The 19,105-nt window shown below is 38.9% G+C and overlaps 1 protein-coding gene across 2 annotated transcripts; it reads right to left on the minus strand.

Moving 5' to 3' along the window:
* Positions 1-11,621: 11,621 nt before the first annotated feature.
* Positions 11,622-18,896, minus strand: LOC104601874 (putative receptor-like serine/threonine-protein kinase At4g34500). Of its 2 annotated transcripts, XM_088893150.1 has the most exons (8): positions 17,960-18,896; positions 16,662-16,766; positions 16,393-16,515; positions 14,594-14,764; positions 14,371-14,500; positions 14,078-14,287; positions 12,045-12,160; positions 11,622-11,755 (listed from the first exon to the last, which is right to left on the minus strand). In XM_088893150.1, the coding sequence occupies exons 1-8, from the start codon at positions 18,556-18,558 to the stop codon at positions 11,743-11,745; spliced, it is 1,467 nt and encodes a 488-aa protein (XP_088749276.1). In that variant the 5' UTR covers positions 18,559-18,896; the 3' UTR covers positions 11,622-11,742. The 2 variants fall into 2 exon arrangements, with proteins under 2 accessions (XP_088749276.1, XP_010263677.1); XM_010265375.3 differs by lacking the exon at positions 11,622-11,755 and having other exon boundaries at positions 11,933-12,160.
* Positions 18,897-19,105: the final 209 nt, after the last annotated feature.

Here is a 19,105-nt window from a genome sequence, read left to right on the forward strand (position 1 = left end):
CCAAATTCATTGGAGGGCCCAGTGAACCCCTTGATCCCATCACATGGACCCTATGGGCCCAACACTTACACTAAGTGGTCCCTGGGCCAAACCATCTTATAAAAACCCAAGGACTGTGGGCAGGTGCAAGATTAGCCCATCAGGTATTATCCCAAATGGCCTTACACTTAACCTCTTAGCCCATAATGATCAAGCACTGCCTGACAAGAGGAGATCTCTCCCTCAGCTGCAAGGAGCAGCGCTGCACTCTCTACTCACATGGATCCCAGGAATTAAAACCATTTGCAAATATTTTGAAACCATACTTAGTATATGTATATATATATATATATATATATATATATATATATATATATATATATATATATATAAATTTTGCAAAAACAAAATCCCAACGATTGAAATCAACTGTCGGCAGTTTGGTTTCCATCAGAGAGTGCATCCCCGATCATTACCTTTGTCCGGCAAATGGGTTGATCCCGTCACTATTATCACCCACTCAGATGAATTCTCAGATTGTCCCAACATACCCAGGTTTTGACTCCGCTAAGGATCTCACTGATTGTTATATCAAAGACAGCCCAATCCGACACCTAGTGTAGTACTATAATTGGGTTTAGGGGTCAGGTGTAACTTTCCAATTTTGCCTATTAATTTCCAAGGTCCAAGGCAATACTGAAAATCTGGTCTGGTTTAAGGGTTCAAGCAATCCTACACTGTGTGTGCCTTGGGTCTCACCCTAGCGGCTGAGACAAGCCACCACAACAGTTGGTAGCACACCAGTGTCAGCCTTGGCAAGATAAATCTCCCCAGACTTATTCAATAGCTGTGAACATTTAAAACCAACACAAGTCTCATTAAGTGTCTAGTTTTAGGGTCTTACACAGAAGTATACCACACAACATGAATCAAACATGTACTTCATTTATTTACATTAAATATCAAAAGTACACCAGAATTGGTTGAAGCTAAGGGCATACAAAAACTGTCCAACAACTCCCACTTGCACTTAGGTCCAATCTCGTACAAGCCGGAGTCCTATACTTTCCACATGTTTTTCAAACACCTTCTGTGTGAGTGGCTTAGTTAATGGGTCTGCCACATTATCCGCTGATACTACCTTCTGAATCAGGACGTCCCCTCTACCAACGATCTCCTGCAGTACATGGTACTTCCTCTCGATGTGCTTTCACTTTGAGTGGGTCTGAGGCTCCTTAGCTTGGGCGATCGCTCCATTGTTGTCACACAACAACGGGATGGGTGATGTGCTGGACGGAACCACTTCTAATTCGTGAACGAACTTCTTCATCCACACAACTTCCTTGGTAGATTCACTTGTGGCAATGTACTCGGCTTCGGTTGTGGAGTCTGCCGTGGACCCCTGTTTGTTGCTTTTCCAGCAAACAGCACACGATCCTATCGTGAAAACATACCCAGATGTAGACTTTCTATCATCTGGATCCGACTAGAAATCGGCATCAGTATACCCCAGAATTTGTAGTGAACTACCATTGAATAATAGACAAAACTCTTTTGTCCTTCGAAGGTATTTAAGTATGTTCTTCACAGCTGTCCAATGCTCCTGCCCTGGGTTGGCCTGAAACTTGCTCACGACACTCACTGCCTGAGCAATGTCAAGGCGAGTGCACAGCATGACATACATGATGCTCCCTACGGCTGAGGCACAGGGAACGTCTTTCATGCTCTCAATCTCCTCAGAAGTCTTGGGATACATCTTCTTGGAGAGAGTGACTCCATGCTTGAAAGGAACGTTTCCTTTCTTGGAATTCTCCATGCTATACCTTTTGACAATTTTGTCAATGTAAGCAGCCTGGGATAATCCAATTATCCACTTCGACCTATCTCTATACAGTCGAAGACCTAGTATATAGGAAGCATCTCCAAGATCTTTCATGGAGAACTGTTGCGAAAGCCACACCTTGACCGAAATCAACATTCCTACATCATTCCCAATGAATAGGATATCGTCCACATATAACACCAAAAAGGTGACCTTATCCCCATTGAACTTCCTGTAAACACATGGCTCATCCAGATTCTGCTCAAAGTCAAATGATTTGACGGTAGAGTCAAAACGGATGTTCCAACTCCTAGAAGCCTCCTTAAGTCTATATATGGATCTATTAAGTTTACATAACATGTGTTCCTGACTAGCAACAATGAAGTCTTGCGGCTGCTGCATGTAGATATCTTCACTAAGATCTCCATTCAGGAACATGGTTTTGACATCCATTTGCCAAATCTCGTAGTCATGGTATGCTGCTACAGCTAGCAGGATCCTAATGGATTTAAGCATGGCCACGGGCGAAAAGGTTTCCTCATAGTTGATGCCTTCTTTCTGAGTATACTCTTTCGCCACCAACCGAGCTTTGTAGATCTCAATCCTGCCATCAGAGCCCTTCTTCCTCTTATAGATCCATTTGCAACTAATTGTTTTTACCCCGGAAGGCGGATCTACTAGAGTCCAAACTCCATTGGCCTCCATCGAGTCCATCTCAGCTCTCATGGCCTCCACCCACTTCTGGGAATCTATGTCCAACATAGCTTTCGCATAACTCACGGGACCCTCCTCACTAGTCAAGGCTTCCACCAGATAACTATCCTGGTCATAACCATAATGGACTGGTGGCCTGGATACCCGGGTGGATCTTCTAGGTTGGTTACTCTTTGGAACATGCGGGACATCTTCCACTGATCCTGAACTCTCCTCATAAAGAACTATTTCCCGACGATAAGTGTCCAAGATATAATCCGTCTCTAAGAACATGGCATTTCGACTACAGAACACTTTCTACTCACTTGGGTCATAGAAAAGATAACCCACTGAATCCTTTGGGTAGCCTACAAATAGGCAATGACTGGTCTTGGATTCCAACTTGTCCGCACTCGTTCTTTTAACGTGCGCAGGACAACCCCAAATCTTCAAGTGTCTGACACTTGGTTTCTTTCTGGTCCAAAGTTTGTATGGAGTTCTCGGAACCGATTTGGTTGGAACCCGATTCAGCACATAAATTATGGTCTTTAACGCATATCCCCAAAAGGATGTGGGCAATTCTGAGCATGTGAGAAGTGACCAGACCATGTCTAGCAATGTCATATTCCTCTTCTCTAAAACACCGTTAAGCTGGGGTGTTGCAGGATGAGCCAAATGTGAGATAATCCCATTGGCCTTCAAGTAGTCCCTGAATTCGTTAAAGAGATACTCGCCACCTCGATATGATCGAAGGGCTTTAATTTCTCTCCCTAACTGTTTCTCGACCTCTTGTCTGAACTCTTTAAACCTTTCAAAGGATTCGGATTTATTTCTCATTAGGTACACGTAACCATATCGTGAGAAATCATCGGTGAAGGTGATGAAATACACGTGCTGGTTGCGGGTCCTAAACTCAAGGACCACATACATCAGTATGTATAAGGTCAAGTGTGCCTGTACATCTTTTAGGCTTACCGTTAAATGGCCGCTTTGACATCTTACCTTTAAGGCAAGGCTCACAAGTGGGAAGGTTTTCTATGGTTAGAAAACCCAAAGGACCATCCTTTACCAATCTTGTGATTCGGTCAGTACTGATGTGGCCAAGTCGATAATGCCACAGGCATGTGGGACTGACTATGTCACGAGTCCTTTTCTTAGGGATTTCCACCGATGTAGTTTTAGTTAGGTTAGTTTCTAGAGAAGGATGTAGAACATAGAGACTGTTCTCCAGTTCCCCGCATGCGATGAATTTGTTGTTCCTTTTGATAGTAATCATATTATTAAAAGAGATAGTATATCCATCCACACATAGTTTAGAAACAGAAATCAAATTTCTTCTTAGATTTTGTACATAAAGACAGTCTTTCAGTATAAGAATCCCTTCTCTAAAATTTAAGTCTACAGTTCCTATCGTCGTAGTTGCAACACTTGCAGAAGTCCCCAAGTAAAGTGTCACATCTCCTTTACTTAGCCTTCTGCTTACTTTGAACTTATGCAATGAATTACACGCATGAGTTGAAGCCCCGGAGTCAACACATCAGGGCACAGAAGTTACTAATAGATTAGTTTCCATGACACAAGTTTCGAAAGTACCTTTCTTAGATTCCAGGTAGGTAGGACAATTCCTCTTCTAGTGGTCGGCCTGTTTACAGAAGTGATAGGCATCGGATGCCTTGTCTTTCTTTTGTTTCTTAGATTTGGTGGTATTCTTCCGAGGCTTTCTCTTTGCCTTCCTCTTCTTGCCAGATTTGCCAGCTTCAACAAGCATGGCTATCGGCTCATCCTTCCTTATTAATTCCTCAGCTCTTTGCAACATATTGCTGAGCTCTTGGACACTGGCATTCAACTTGTTCATATTGTAATTCATAATGAATGGGTTGAAGGACAGAGGCAGAGAGTTGAGAATAGCATCGATCTATGTGACCAGATCTAGCCCGGAACCAAGGGCCTCCAGCTCGTTTATGTAGTCCATCATCCGAAGACATTGGTCATGCACTTGCTGCCCCTTAGTCATCTGCGCGGTCATGAACTGTTTCAGGACCTTTTATCGAGTAGAACGATTCTGCTCTTCATATATAGTCTTCAGACTATCCAATATGTCTTTAGCGAGTTCGATCTGATCGAACTGCTTCTATATCGGATTGTCCAAAGAGTTTTTATCCTCCCATTCTTGGTATTCTCTCTTTCGGGCCTCAGAAGCCCTATTCCCCGGACGATCCGGAGCAGGATTTTTAGCCACCTTATCCAGTTTTTCTAAAGCCAGGACCAACATAAGGTTTTTGTACCAGTCGGCATAATTGGGTCCCTTAAGCTTGTTGTCGTCAAGCAACTTAGCAAATTGTCTGTTTGCCATTTTCTGGTAAAACAGCAAAACGTTAGTCCACAACCTTAGTTTGATACATGTTACCTACATAGATATGATTTTTAATCTATGTTCCATTTCCATTTGTTCATCTCTGAGATTTCCCTCCTGTCACAGTGATGGAGACGAAAAAATATCTCTGGAAATGTGGGAAATCACATAGGGTGCATGGAGCCAACTGTTTCAGCTGCATAACCCCACCACCTTTCTGCGACGGATCACATCCACTCATCATATGAGTTTCCCTTTGGCCTCTGTCAGACAAGGTTCAAAGTCGTTTTCAGGTAAACCTTTCTATCCAGTGAGTGCTCACCCATCATATTCAGGTTATGCCAAGGTACCGTGAGAGAGTTCCCATTTTCTGGTGAATCCCCTCCCACATCAGTCTATGACGCCCCTATCATCTTATGAAACACTCTGACAGACCCAACATCAAATGGATAGCTCAATTTTGTGGTGCGTTTCCTCATTTCTGAAGGACCCATCATCGTGTTAATGATGGAAGGCTTTTAGAGAGTCCATCATATGGATCTCCCTATCACATGCACTCATATTACCGGAGGGAACAAAATTACGCCATAGTTCTAATTTAGGTCAAACCAAAGTGACTCCCACTAATTTTCATAAAGTCAGATTTCTGGTGAGCCTAAAACGGCTAGGGTTTCCGCACGCGCCCCTTTTCAGGGTTGTGGGGCCCACCATGCAAGGAGGGGTCATCCAATGACCTTAGGGGACACCATGGCAATGATGTGCATTCAACCATGGTATGCGCAAGAACCACTAACGAATCATCATGGGCCAAGTGCTTATGGTCCATGGTCATAGCACATCAAACATCCACACATCACATGATACGGAAGAATTGATCCAATCATTCACTAGCTGTAAAGCCCATTAATCAGCCCAACAAAAACACAATATTAACAATTAATATCATCTAGGTATATGGGCTGAATAGTAGTTAGAAGTTCGGCCCATATAGCTTTTCTCACAAAAGTGGGCTTTTGTAGTTTTAACTCTTTAAAATTGGGCTTTACAGGTTGGGCCGAATTAATCCCTGTAATTGAACATCAGATTTGGGCCTGAAAGTGTGAGAAAACTGGACTGAAACCAGACCCCTTTCGAACCCTAGATTCGGTCCAAACAGATTCGGTCCAATCTGGTCCGAGATGGTCTGAAACTGATTTTCAACTCAAGAATTAATTCAGGAAAGATCTGAAATTAATATTTCTGATTTTAAACAATCATAAATCAGACATGGACTGTTCGCACCACCTGCAAAACAGATGTTAGTCAATAGGGTTGCAGTTTCATAAACTACAAAACGCAGAATGTGATCCCTCCATCTGCAAATCTCCAGCGCCACCGCCTTTTTCAATCAAGAAAATAAAATAAAACATAAATCCTATTTCTATTAATTAATTACATCATTGATTAAATCCTATACATTCAGTCTAGAAAAATGAAAAAATTATTTTATAGACCGAATTGAACAGAAATTACAAAAAGAGAATGCGTAGACAATCTGCGCCAAAACTGCACTTCGATCTCCAGGTACGAACAGTCAATTAAATCAAGAAATAAATAAAGAACAATTCTAAATAAATTTCAGATTTAAACAAAATTAATTTCAGATCAATTGCCCTCAACAAGAAACAGTTTCTTGAAATAAAACAACAATCTGCGCAATACCCGGATAGAACAACTTCTACCGAATTGCGTAGGTTCAGATATGATTTCTTGGTTCAAGATTCGAACCTGTGGCTCTGATACCACTGAAAGGGATGGTAGAATCCATCGTATGGACGCCAAAACTGTTGCGGAATGGGTGGGCGAATTTCAAAAATTTTCTACCTACCTTTCAACTGGGAATCACATTCCCAGATTTTAGAATCAAGATTCAAGGATCCTACTTGAACTAGAACCGAACCAGATCTGAACCAAAAAAGAGGGGAGTGATTATACCTGATCCAGAGAAATAATATCTCCCAAACTTGGTGTTCACACCCAAAGAAGACACCAAGATCTGTTCCTGCTGAAGATGACACAGCAACTGTGGAACAGAACCAGCAGAGTGCGTCCTACACACTGAATCCTTTGGAAGCAATGAGCACCAAATTGAATCAGCCTTTCAGCAGACTGATATCAAGAACTCTTTCTTGATCTTTCTCTGACAGAGAAATCGAACTGCAGTAGATGGTGGTGGCTGCAAAAGGAGAAAACTAGAGAAGAAGATGGAAAACTGTTTTTTTTTTGTTTCTTCTCTAGGGTTTCTGAGATCCTATCTCAAAACTGCAAGGTGTTCTGCGAAAATCCCTAGGGTTCGAATTCTTGTAATTCGAATTTTGGGTTTTCTCTAGTTGCTTAATGATTAAGAAAATCTCCTGATCATATCATACTTAGGTATATATCATATATATATAAATTTTGCAAAAACAAAATTCCAATGATTGAAATCAACTGCCGGCAGTTTGGTTTCCATCAGAGAGAGTGCATCCCCGATCATTACCTTTGTCTGACAAAGGGGCTGATCCCGTCACTATGATCACCCACTCAGATGAATTCTCAGACTATCCCAACATACCCATGTTTTGACCCCCGCTAAGGATCTCACTGATTGGCATATCAAAGACAGCCCAATCCGACACCTAGTGCAGTACCATAATCGGCTCTAGGGGTCAGGTATAACTTTTCAGTTTTGCCCATCAATCTCTAAGGTCCAGGGCAATACTGGAAATCTGGTCTGGTTCAAGGGTTCAAGCAATCCTACACTGCGTGTGCCTTGGGTCTCACCCTAGCGGGTGAGACAAGCCACCCCAACAGTTGGCAGCACACCAGTGTCAGCCTTGGTAGGATAAATCTCCCCAGACTTATCCAACGGCTGTGAACATTTAAACCAACACAAGTCTCATTAAGTGTCCAGTTTTAGGGTTTTACACAGAAGTATACCACACAACATGAATCAAACATGTACTTCCTTTATTTATATTAAATATCAAAAGTACATCAGAATTGATTGAAGCTAAGGGCATACAAAAATTGTCCAACACAAGAACCACCAGCCATAATACCATATGAGAAGAGATCAACTGCAATACTAGCTGTTGTGGATGACCACCTCACACAACAGACCAAATTTTGCAAGAATTCAAAATTAACTTTTACTGTGTGCAACAACTCATGAAAATTAAGCTCAATTTGGAAGGAGTACAAATACAAATTTGAAAGTGCAAAATACTATATTTTCTATTATTTTTTATGTATTTTGTATTGTACGTATTTGTATTTGTATTCCTTCCAAATTGAGCCTTAGCTATGAATATGATCACAAACATAGTGATGTTTCATATCAAGTGGGCGACTTGGTCTATCTTAAACTTCAGCCCTACAAACTCTTGGTACAAGCTTGCTCCATGACTCTTTGGACCATTTACAATCCTAGAAAGAATGTGTCCTATGTCAAAAAACAGTGGTGATATAATTTACAACTTCACATTACTAGTTTTTTCAGAAGATAGCTTCCTGCAAGTAGAGCCACATAAAATTATTAAGGGTCCGTTTGGTTTGCAGTCAGAATCAGAATCAAAATCTTTTGAAATCGGAATTGAATAGATTTATTCTCATAGTCTATTTGGTTCAGACAGAAATTAGAATGAAAATTGGAATCAGCATGAATAAGATTTCATTCCCAAGAGAGGGGTGGGGAATGACCATTCCCTTAAATGGGGGGAATGGGAATGGAATTCCGATTCCGCCCAACTAAACAGTTGGAATTGGAATAGACCATTCCAATTCTGAATCCAAGCCCCTATTCCTGCGAACCAAACGGAGCCTAACTTCAGATGGGTTAAACATGGCCAACACACTATTAAAAAGTTCTATGGAGCAACTTAGTTATGGAAGATGGTACATGGAAATCATAGGACTCCCACTCCCTGTAACAAGAGTTTCCTCATCTCAACTTTGAGGGGGGAGGTATTATTTGACCCATGGAAGTAGCTACAAGGGAACAAACCCGAGATATATCAGGGTTTATTCAAGAAAGAAGTTAGGAGGTCCACGTGGCCATATCTAAATGCAACAACAAGTCAACAACCAAGAAAAACTAGTTGTAACAATCAAGATTCCAACATGCTACAAGCTACAAGCTCTCTCTCCGGAAGCCAGATACCTTGAATTGTCTTTGAGTTAGGCAGTTACCTAGCAATCTACAAGATAAGCCATATGTAGAGTTTATTATAGAAGGGGTAAAATATTTGCTAGCCAAAAAGACATGGCACATTGGCACTGGAAGATTTAGCTAAAATGAAATTGGATGCTAAAATGAAACTCTCACTTATTCAAGGTGTTTCATATGTATTTGCATTTCTAAAGAGACCGGTATGTGATACGGGTGGAATTAGGGCTAGGACTAGGGTTAGGTGAGCCTGAACTCAACCTAGTTAGGGTTGGAATATGGACTTCAGGTTGGATTAGGGTAATCCATTTCAATCTGCACCCTTGGGTGGAATGGAGTTGGTTCGAGCATCTTTCATGTCATATATAGGTTTGCCATTTTTTTAAGGTTGGTATAAAAATATAAGGCTCCGTTTGGTTCTCAGGAATAGAGGTCTGGAGTTAGAATCGGAATGGGCTATTCTGATTCCAACTGTTTGATTGAATGGAATCAGAATCACATTCCCATTCCTGTTGGAATGGCATTCTCCCATTTGAGGGAATGACCATTCCCTGTCCCTCTTTTAATTAATTTATTAATTTTTAAAGAAAACAAGTTGGATTGGATTAGATCCGAAGATCCGACTTACTGATAGGATTCAAATTCAAATATAATCCTATCAGATCTGATCGGGTCCAACATGAACAGTATCAGAGCCTATTTGACCAAATGATCTGTTTAATCCTCATCGTTCCTATTATAATTTATTAAATTTCAGCATAATGATATAAATGATATAAATGGGTCTGTGCTTGTTCCCGCTTCATGCATGACGAAGCATGTTAAGAATACATAAGACATAGGTCACTAAATTCAATCGTTTATGTACATGCGGTGAGGACAGGGACTGATTTAATTGTTTTTGTTTTTGTTTTTTTTTCTTAATTTTTGCACCAAAATTAAAGTGTTTGATGATGAATTATGGACATTTGGATGTTGTCTCATTGCCCCTCTATTAGCTCTCCTCATGCTAGTGCTACCATTCAAGGTCAGAAATTCTTGCAAGATATTCATTCTTGAAGAAACTGCCAGTTTGTGAACTGCTATTATTATTAGTGGCCATGAACAAAGCAATCCACTGGTTTGGGTTGGGAAAAATATGGCGAAAATAGGTAGGGTCATGTAGGAAAGCTCCTTTGTTGATTCAATTACGGAACCTTTTCTTATGATGGTATTATTTTATTTTATTTATTGTTTTGATTAAATTTAAAAAATAAAAAATTTAGAGGAGCCATGGAGGAATTGTGGCGTCCACCAAGATCTGAGTCTGGATCTAAAGAGTTCCAACCTCTAAGCCTTGCCGTTTACTAGAACTAGATTCAGAAATGAGTGGACCGATAAGCTGAATTTCCTCCCTTGTAAATGTGTTTATTATGGGTTTAATTTAATCCAAATACATAACCAACTTCTTTTTAGATCAATCAATCAACGTTTACTCAATTAACTTTATAATTAAAATATTATTAAACAATCTACGGTTAACCCAACAAAAATAAAAAGCATTGACGACTTATTATGCATCTGGTTGAGCCATTCAACAGTTTTACCCAATGTTTTCATAATCCGGCCAGACCAGACGATTGGACTAAAAAAATCAGGAATCAGTCTGTTTTACTCCAAAACCATTTTTTACCAAAAACCGTTGATTTGATCAACAAACTATTGATCCGAACAGACAAACCGTCGAACCATTGACCCGAACAACACCTTTTGGCTCTTTTTGTATTTTTATTTTATTTTTAACTTTTTGGGACAATCTGTTCAAATTGGACGGTTGGCCCATTTGACCCGGGAACTAATCCCAAGAATGGTACCCTGTCCGGTCTGATTTTGAAAACCATGTATTGACCTGATCAAAACAAATAATGGGTAATGAGTTACAAGATAAATCTATGCTGCTGGAAATACATATACTAAGAAGGCTTTGACCAGTCAAAACTGAGATTGCTAGAAATAAACAAAGTTGAGTCTGGATTTATTATAAACAAAGCTTCCAACATCATCCATAGACATCTGACATGATTGCTCTCAAAAGTATGACCCCCATCAACGAATACAAAACATGTCTGAGATGTGCCTCATGTGCAGCCACAAATCATGTTATGTGCAGGTCCAGACTCAACAGAGTTAGGCACATGCACAACCTGCTTATTCGTTAAAAGAACTAAAACTGAACAAATTACCTTAATAAAATAATTGCCTAATAGATTAAATCCATGGGTTTTGCATATTAGGACCCAGCTCCCAAGCTGAATTCTGGCTTCAACATGAAAATTAAAAATTAAGGAGAGCAAATGAAAAGCAAGCAATTCTGATGGCAAGAGAGTGATCAAAGACAGTCGTTTGTCAAGGAAATCTCAACTGTCCGATCAGATCGAAATTGTGGGTTAGGGTTAGGTGCGATCTACCCTACCGACAAAGACAAGCGGCGTGCTGTACTTGGATGCAAACCACTCGATGCAGATATTAAAGGTTCACAGCGTACGTATCAGTGAAAATGTGAAATTTCCCAAAAGAAACGTCCAGGCCATGACTAAAGCCGAGTTTGGAGGAGCTACACTTACCTTTCCCAGCTGGCTTTCCCAGCAAAACGAAGCGGAGGACTTTTTTACCTGGCAGTCAACCGTTTGAAGGAGTTCTAACTTTTACCTGGCTGTCAAGTGTCAACACTCAACCCAGAAGACTGCATCAACACATTCTCTTTTCAGTACTTACTGGTTTTACTTGACACTGCTTTTAAATACCAAAACCGATCTTAATCCCTCTAAAGATTATAATGATTCAAGAACTCTCTGTTCTTCCAACGAAAAGCCATGTTGAATGCTATGAAAAAACAAAATCGACAAAAAGCCCAAGTCTATGAAAAACAAATGAAACAATTTCTTTTATAAATTAGAAGGCAATTTACAAACTAGAAAATTATTTTACGTTTATTCATCTACTGTACTTCAACCAAACAAACTTATCTTCACCTTGACCTTTCGACATCACCTCTCCAAGTGGTCTTGGATGGGAATGCAACTCCATTGGTGATTGTGGGGCTCAGTCGGGGAGTAAGGGAAGCTGTGTCACGGGGTACCCGGTGTTCCTGTGGATCATTAAAAAAAACAGAGTACGGTTGGCAAGTCAAAGATCTTTAACATTCCCAAGCATATATTTGTTGAAAATTTTACTTGATAGAAGAATTTGTAACTGAATTTCTATAGAAAAATGAAAAATATTGAAATCTTAAGATGAACCAGAAACTCAATAGATGAAGGGGAAAAATGGGAATGGAGAATCCATTTCATGTGTGGAACTGTTCATCGTCATCATCATCTAAACCTTGACCCAACTATATGTGGTGCTCTGTCATTCTGTTCTTTAAATGAAGATACTTATTCATGTACTGAGAAATACACTCTAAAATATACACCAACTTTACCCATTTCAATGCGATTGAATAAATTGTTACCTTTGAGTACCGTCTCTGACATGCAGTATGAAATTTTAAACTTATCTTAAGATACAAATGCGATTGGATAAATTGTTACCTTTGAGTACCGTCTCTGACATGCAGTATGAAATTTTAAACTTATCTTAAGATACAAATGCTGCTTGCATGTGACATATACAGCTGGGTTCTGCCAAGCAAATAATTCTTGGACCCACTCATGTATTTTGTATCTCTAAAACAAGCCAAAGAAATTATCTTCCGCATCTAATAGATGGGCTTGTATATGGTATCATTGCCAGGATATGTCCATAAACAGGCGATTTCATTGGCAGATATTGAGAAATGGCCAATAAATGGGATGATCTGGGCCCATCTATATATCCATCAATTGGACTAATGACAAATGAGATAGACATCATACATGGCGTGAATTGCCTATAGATAAAAAGAAAATATTGGTCTTGAACTCCTAGATATGCTCAGATTCCACCACCCATGTACAAATAACATAAACAATGAAAGACAAAATGCAAGTACTAGCAATTAATGTTAAACCATTTGAATGTAAAATGAAGATTGTAGTAGTGTATTTGCAATTAATAATGTGACAATGTCTCATTTATTAGGACTTCTTGTCTTCTTGGTATCATAGAAGTGGCTTCAACTATGCCATAAATTGTGCCTTGATATGTGGTGAAGAAAAACAAATGATTTTGTCTGTATGGAAATTACACATCTAGCTACATTGTCTCCAACATTTCTAGTATACTATGTCTTAAATATTTTTTCCCCAATATCAATGAAACTAAAATATATACATGCCAGCAGATTAAGATTTGGATGCAAAACCATAAAAAAAAAATCCAGCATGTCATAATCGTTTTACTGTTCACTTGAGATAGGAAAAAGTATAAGCATATGGTATCAGTTCTTATAAATGCATGTTGCAGGTTATAAAAATTACAAAAATAAACAAAATTGATAATAGAAACAATTATATAAAAAATAGAACATAGATGAAATTACAGCTTGTCGAAAAGTGAATATATAAACTGATTTATGGGAACAACAGAAAATTTTGAGAACATTAAGGCAGAAGTCTTCACAAACATATATATCGCCATTAACTATTAAAAGATGGCTATAGAACTGACTTAGATTTAATCCATTTCATTAGAAATTAGAGCCTGTGTCACTCATTAATTCATATAAGCTTGACAACTGGAAAAGTCATTGTTGACACTTCATCTGGTACTTCTAAATGAAGAACCAAGTCAAAGTAGAAAGCATCAACAAAAGGCTAATAGGCTATTTCTATTGAACTCACAGTAAAGAACTTCATAAAACTTTGGCAGCACAATTTTGTAGAAGTAACAGGGATGTCTGTGCAAGCATTCTTGTAAAACTAGGCTTAAAAAAAGCATTCTTGTAAACCTAACATGATGTTCTTAAGAAAATTTAGTTCAGTGATTAAAAGACTGATGCAACATTGAAATTTAAGGCAGTTTTAACAGTCAGCACTTGAAACAATACAAAATTGCAAAGTATAATTATGAAAATTGGGCTTACAGCACGGAAAGGAAACTCATCTGCTTCTAGCATGTGTACAACTTGCCCCATCTTTGGTCGCTTGTTAGCATCTGGATCAATACAACGAAGGCAAATCAACAAAACCCTCTTCAACACTCTTGGCAATGGATGAACTTCGATCAGAGGGTCTACCACTTCTTCCTCACGACGATTTGCTACCATTCCTCTAAACCACTCAACCAAATTCACCTATAAGTGCATATGAAAGTGCAGATTTAGGTAACAGACTTCATGAGTAAATTGGAGCAAGAACATCAAAAAATCTTTCTCACCTCACCAGCTGGTCTAGCATAATCTACTGGACTTCTCCCAGAGATTATTTCCATCAGTAGAATACCAAAACTATAAACGTCACTGCTCTCATTAAGCATACCAGTGCTAGCATACTCAGGAGATACATATCTACACCCGAGAGAGAGAGAAAGAGCTCAGTACCAATATACACCAAAATAACTAATAATAAATAGAAGAATCTTCTAGGAATAAAGGACAAACCCAAATGTTCCCATTACTCGTGTGGTTACATAGCTTGCTTCTGAACCTAAGAGCTTTGCAAGTCCAAAATCTGAGACTTTTGGGTTCCATTTCTTATCCAGGAGAATGTTACTGGATTTGATATCACGGTGCACAACTTTGGGTTCTAGCGCTTCATGCAAATAAGCTAATCTGTAACAAAATACAGATGAAAAATCAAGGAGAGGAAACACATTACTGATGAAAAAAAGACAGAACGCATGCACACATTCTTCCAAGAGAACCACACAGACATTATTATGGGCATAGGACTTGAGAAAGAAACACCTTCTATGATCTGGTTGAGATACAATGCTCCCCAACTTGACTGGGAAGAAGAGATTGAGTTTGAAAAGTACCAAAATCATATTTTATGGATTTTTGGAAGAAAACTATTTTCTTGAATAGGAAATAGAGTGTAGTTTCAGTCTTTTGCTGGTATAACTATCAATAAATTGGAACATCATCTGGATGTGATCTGGATATCTGGTTAAACCAAATACAGGTCTTAAGTGGCAAAATTGTTTATGTCTGGATTCAATGCCCCAAACCAATCATATTAAGATTTAGTTCATACATATATAGTTAACAAACTATATTGTTGGGATAAAGCTTAGATGATAATGATGATAGTTAACAAAAAATCATCAACAAAGTTAGTTTTAGCATTCGAATCTCAACAAAAAGTTCTGTAGATTCAAGTCTTACAGGAGACAAGGGAGAGAGATTAAGGAGGATGTCACCCAAAGAATTAGAGTAGGCTGGGCAAAATGGAAGGGTGCATATGGACTTTTGTATGATAGGTGAATGCCATTTAAAGTAAAATGAAATTTCTATAAAACAATTGTAAGGCAAGCTATGTTGTATGGAGCAGAGTGTTGGGCAGTCAAGAAACAAACATGTCCAAAAAATGAGTGTAGCAGAAATGCAAACGCTAAGATGGCTGAGTGGAAAAACTAGAACGGATAAGATCAGTAATGAAGTCATCCGTAGGAACCTAATAGTAGCTCGAATGGGTGATAAAATGAGAAAGAGAGTAGCCTAAGATGGTTTGATCACATGCATAGAAGGCCACCAATAGCTCCAGTTAGAAGAAGTGATTTGTTACAATTGGAAGGGGCTAGAAGAGCTAGAGGTAGACAAAAAAGGGCATGGGTAGTAGTAGTATGAAATGATTTAAGCACTAATAATTTAACAGTGGATATGGCTTTAAATAGAATGGATTGGCGAAACAAGATTCATGTAGCAGACCCCATATAGAATTATACAAATCCAGCAGCTTGAAACCAGAAATTGTAAATATGTAATCTGATTGAAATCCAAATAACACAAATATGTAATCTAATTTGCATATATCTAGGTGTCATCCTTTCACAACCTTAATGGGGATGTTTCACGAAATTGGAATTATAAGTTTTTTCTTATGTTGATTTTTCTTCTTACTAGTTACCGTAAAAATGTATGGTTTGTTTTGTTGTCATTAAGGATTGGGGATCCCAATCACAGTGTTGGCATGGATTTCAGAAGAGGTGCACATAAAAAAATAAATTAAATAAGTAGATACACCAATATGATAATTTCTTTAGAAAAATTTGAATACTATATGCAGAAACAGAATTCCACTCAATAGTTTAGAAATTAATAGAAGTTTATAACATGTTGATCAATTAACAAATAAGCACCATGATACCATTTAGAAGGGAGAATATTCTTTTTTCTTTGTGCAGTAATGATGATAAGATAAATAGTGAATAAGAAATGAATAATAAGATGTATCGCACCCTTTAGCTGTTCCTATGGCAATCTTCATGCGGATATCCCATGTCAATGGACTGGTAGGGCCCACATCGCCATGCAACCATTGCTCCAAATTTCCATTATCCACATATTCATACACAAGCATCCTGGAATACCACTACAAGCAACTTAGTAAAAGGAATTCTTATCATTTTCATCTAGAGAGAACAATAGAATGGAAGAATGCTCAAACAGAAATATTTATGAGCATGGCTCTTTGCAAGATCAAAAAAAGAAGGAAGAAAAAAAATACCTATGAGGACCATCTGCACAATACCCAAGAAGACCTACAAGGTTTTTATGCCTTACTTTTCCAATGGCTTCAACTTCAACCTTGAACTCCCTCTCTGCCTGACCCCTAAAAACAAGATAATTGTAGATGATGAACTCTAATCAACAATTTATCAAGGTAGATGTATAAGGGAAATAAAGCAATACATTGCAACCCAAGAGCCTTTTTATAAAAATCTAAATTATAATAAGAAAACAAAATATCCCTGGAACTTGAAAAGCAAATGGTGAAGTGGCTGATTCAAGTTACTGTTCTACATGAAATTTCATGGAACACAATTTCATGCTTCCATAGTATTCGGTGTAAGCTAACAAGAGCATGACAGAAAATTTATCATCAACAATGCATCTTTGTTAAAAGGAATAACTGCTCTTCATACTTTCATACAGACTCGGCATTTTTTCCTCCTTTCTAACAATGCAAATCTCCTTGATCAAGAAGATTCATTTAATCTGCAAGAGATTGAAAATTGTACCTAAAACAATTCCTTGTTTTCCATGAAAACATAAATAGGTTATGTTCGCAAAACTAGTTCCTACATATTCATCCATCGATTCAAATAGTCATTACATTCCAAACAAGGCAAAGTTGTTCATTGATTTAACTCGGGTTGTGAAAAATAAGCAAGCCACTCTTGATTATTTTACCAAAGTAATTTCGTATAGATTTCCAAACGTGAAGAGCAGATCAATTCATTTCCAATGAGTAGGAAAATTAATTATTAAAAGGAGATGAAGCATATGGGCATCCATATCAACAGATTTATACCTACTTTTTTTCCAAAAAGATTCTGACTTTAAATAAAGAAACCCACGCAGTTCCAGCGTTACAGAATTCAGAGTGTTGGTAATTTCATGGTTTGCCTTTTTTTTAAGTCTGCAGGAGAAAAAGAAAAAAGATATGCCCAGTTCTAACGTGCACGCTTAGAATCAATATCCACAGTTACAGTAAGCGTTCCATCGAGATGTCCAAGAAGACTTGCAGTTAACGACATTAACAGCGGGGTGAAGACCTAACATCACCAATGACCTGTATCACCAACGGAAGCCAAACACCGGAGCTACAATTTGACTTCTACTTTATAAATTTTGGCACGACTCGAAAAAATACAGTTATGAATAACCCCTTTATATCAAAATTATAAAGCAGTAATTTCAAAAATATGAAAGAAATGCAAATAATTAAAAAGGAGATGCGCGCTCAACGAAAAATAGTTGATTTATTTACTTTTTTTTTTATAAATGTGTTTTGAAACTTACTTGTTGTTGAAAAGGTTTTTCACTGCAACTATTGAACCATCGGGCAAAACTCCCCGGAAAACAACTCCGTAGCCTCCTTCTCCGATCACATTATCGCTGGAAAACCCACCGGTAGCAATCTCCAGCTCACTCAGAGCATACCACCGTCCCCACCCGATAATCGAGATCTCGCCAGATACGACCGACGACGAGCTCTGGCTCCCACCCGAAACGTTACTCCCTATACTCCGATTTCCGACACCAATGGCCTTATTTGAGTCGGCTTTGACAAGTTCAATTTCTTTCTTATCTGTGTCGTCGATCTTCTCATTCTCATTTCCATCCGAAGCTTTTATTTCTATGATCTCCTTTTCGACGATCTCCTTAGAGATCATAGGAATTAAACCTGAAGTGTTCTTTACACGCTTCCGGCGTGAGCTTTGACACCGACGAAAACTGAGAAGAATGAGAAGAACAGCGACAATCACGCATCCGACGCAGATACCAATCACGATGTATAGGTTCAGTCCGAAAAACGGCGTCTTTGCCATGAGCTTACGAGATATAGAGCTCTCGGAACCACCGTCGTCTTGGGAAGTGTGCTTCCCGGCGTCCACCATTATAGCCGGCGAGATGAGTACGACAAGGACTGAACTCTTCCGGCGAGAAACGACACTATGAATCTACCCATTTTGGAGGAAAATGAGAGATTTAAGTATCTGTAGGAAAGAAGTTTGGTTGCATTGGAGAAAACAAAAAATAAACCCTAAAAAATTCTGTGTATGTCGGAAAAGCGATGAACTGGAATTTTTTGCATTGGAAGATGGAGGGAAGGTCGGGGGCAACGAAGGAGACTAATGAGCAAAAGAGGGGCGACTGAAGTCTGAAGAAGAGAGAGAGAGAGAGAGGGGGGGGGGCGGTCTCAACGGATACCAAGGTAAAAGGCGGAAAGGGCAATAATAAGGCAAAGGCGATGACTTGTCGGTTTTATGGGTAGTGGGTTAAGGTTGATATTACGAAAATGCCATTTACCCTACGCTGTGTCGAATTTTCGATGAGGTGACGGCACGAGCTCACTTTCGCTACGACAATGGCTAAAACGGAGAATCAAGCCTTTGATATATTAAAGTGAAAGGCCTTGATTTCGTTATTTCAGCGCAGGGTTGC

This window comes from Nelumbo nucifera, chromosome 1 (genome assembly GCF_055504915.1).
Source record: "Nelumbo nucifera cultivar China Antique chromosome 1, China Antique-T2T, whole genome shotgun sequence".
Classification (NCBI taxonomy): domain Eukaryota; kingdom Viridiplantae; phylum Streptophyta; class Magnoliopsida; order Proteales; family Nelumbonaceae; genus Nelumbo; species Nelumbo nucifera.

Coding starts and splice junctions, on each gene's coding strand:
- LOC104601874 (XM_088893150.1), bottom strand. CDS start 18,558: ATGGTGGACGCCGGGAAGCACACTTCCCAAGACGACGGTGGTTCCGAG. Junction 14,501..14,593: donor CGAGTAATGGGAACATTTGG/GTTTGTCCTTTA, acceptor TCTCGGGTGTAG/ATATGTATCTCCTGAGTATG. Junction 14,288..14,370: donor ATGCTAGACCAGCTGGTGAG/GTGAGAAAGATT, acceptor ATGCACTTATAG/GTGAATTTGGTTGAGTGGTT.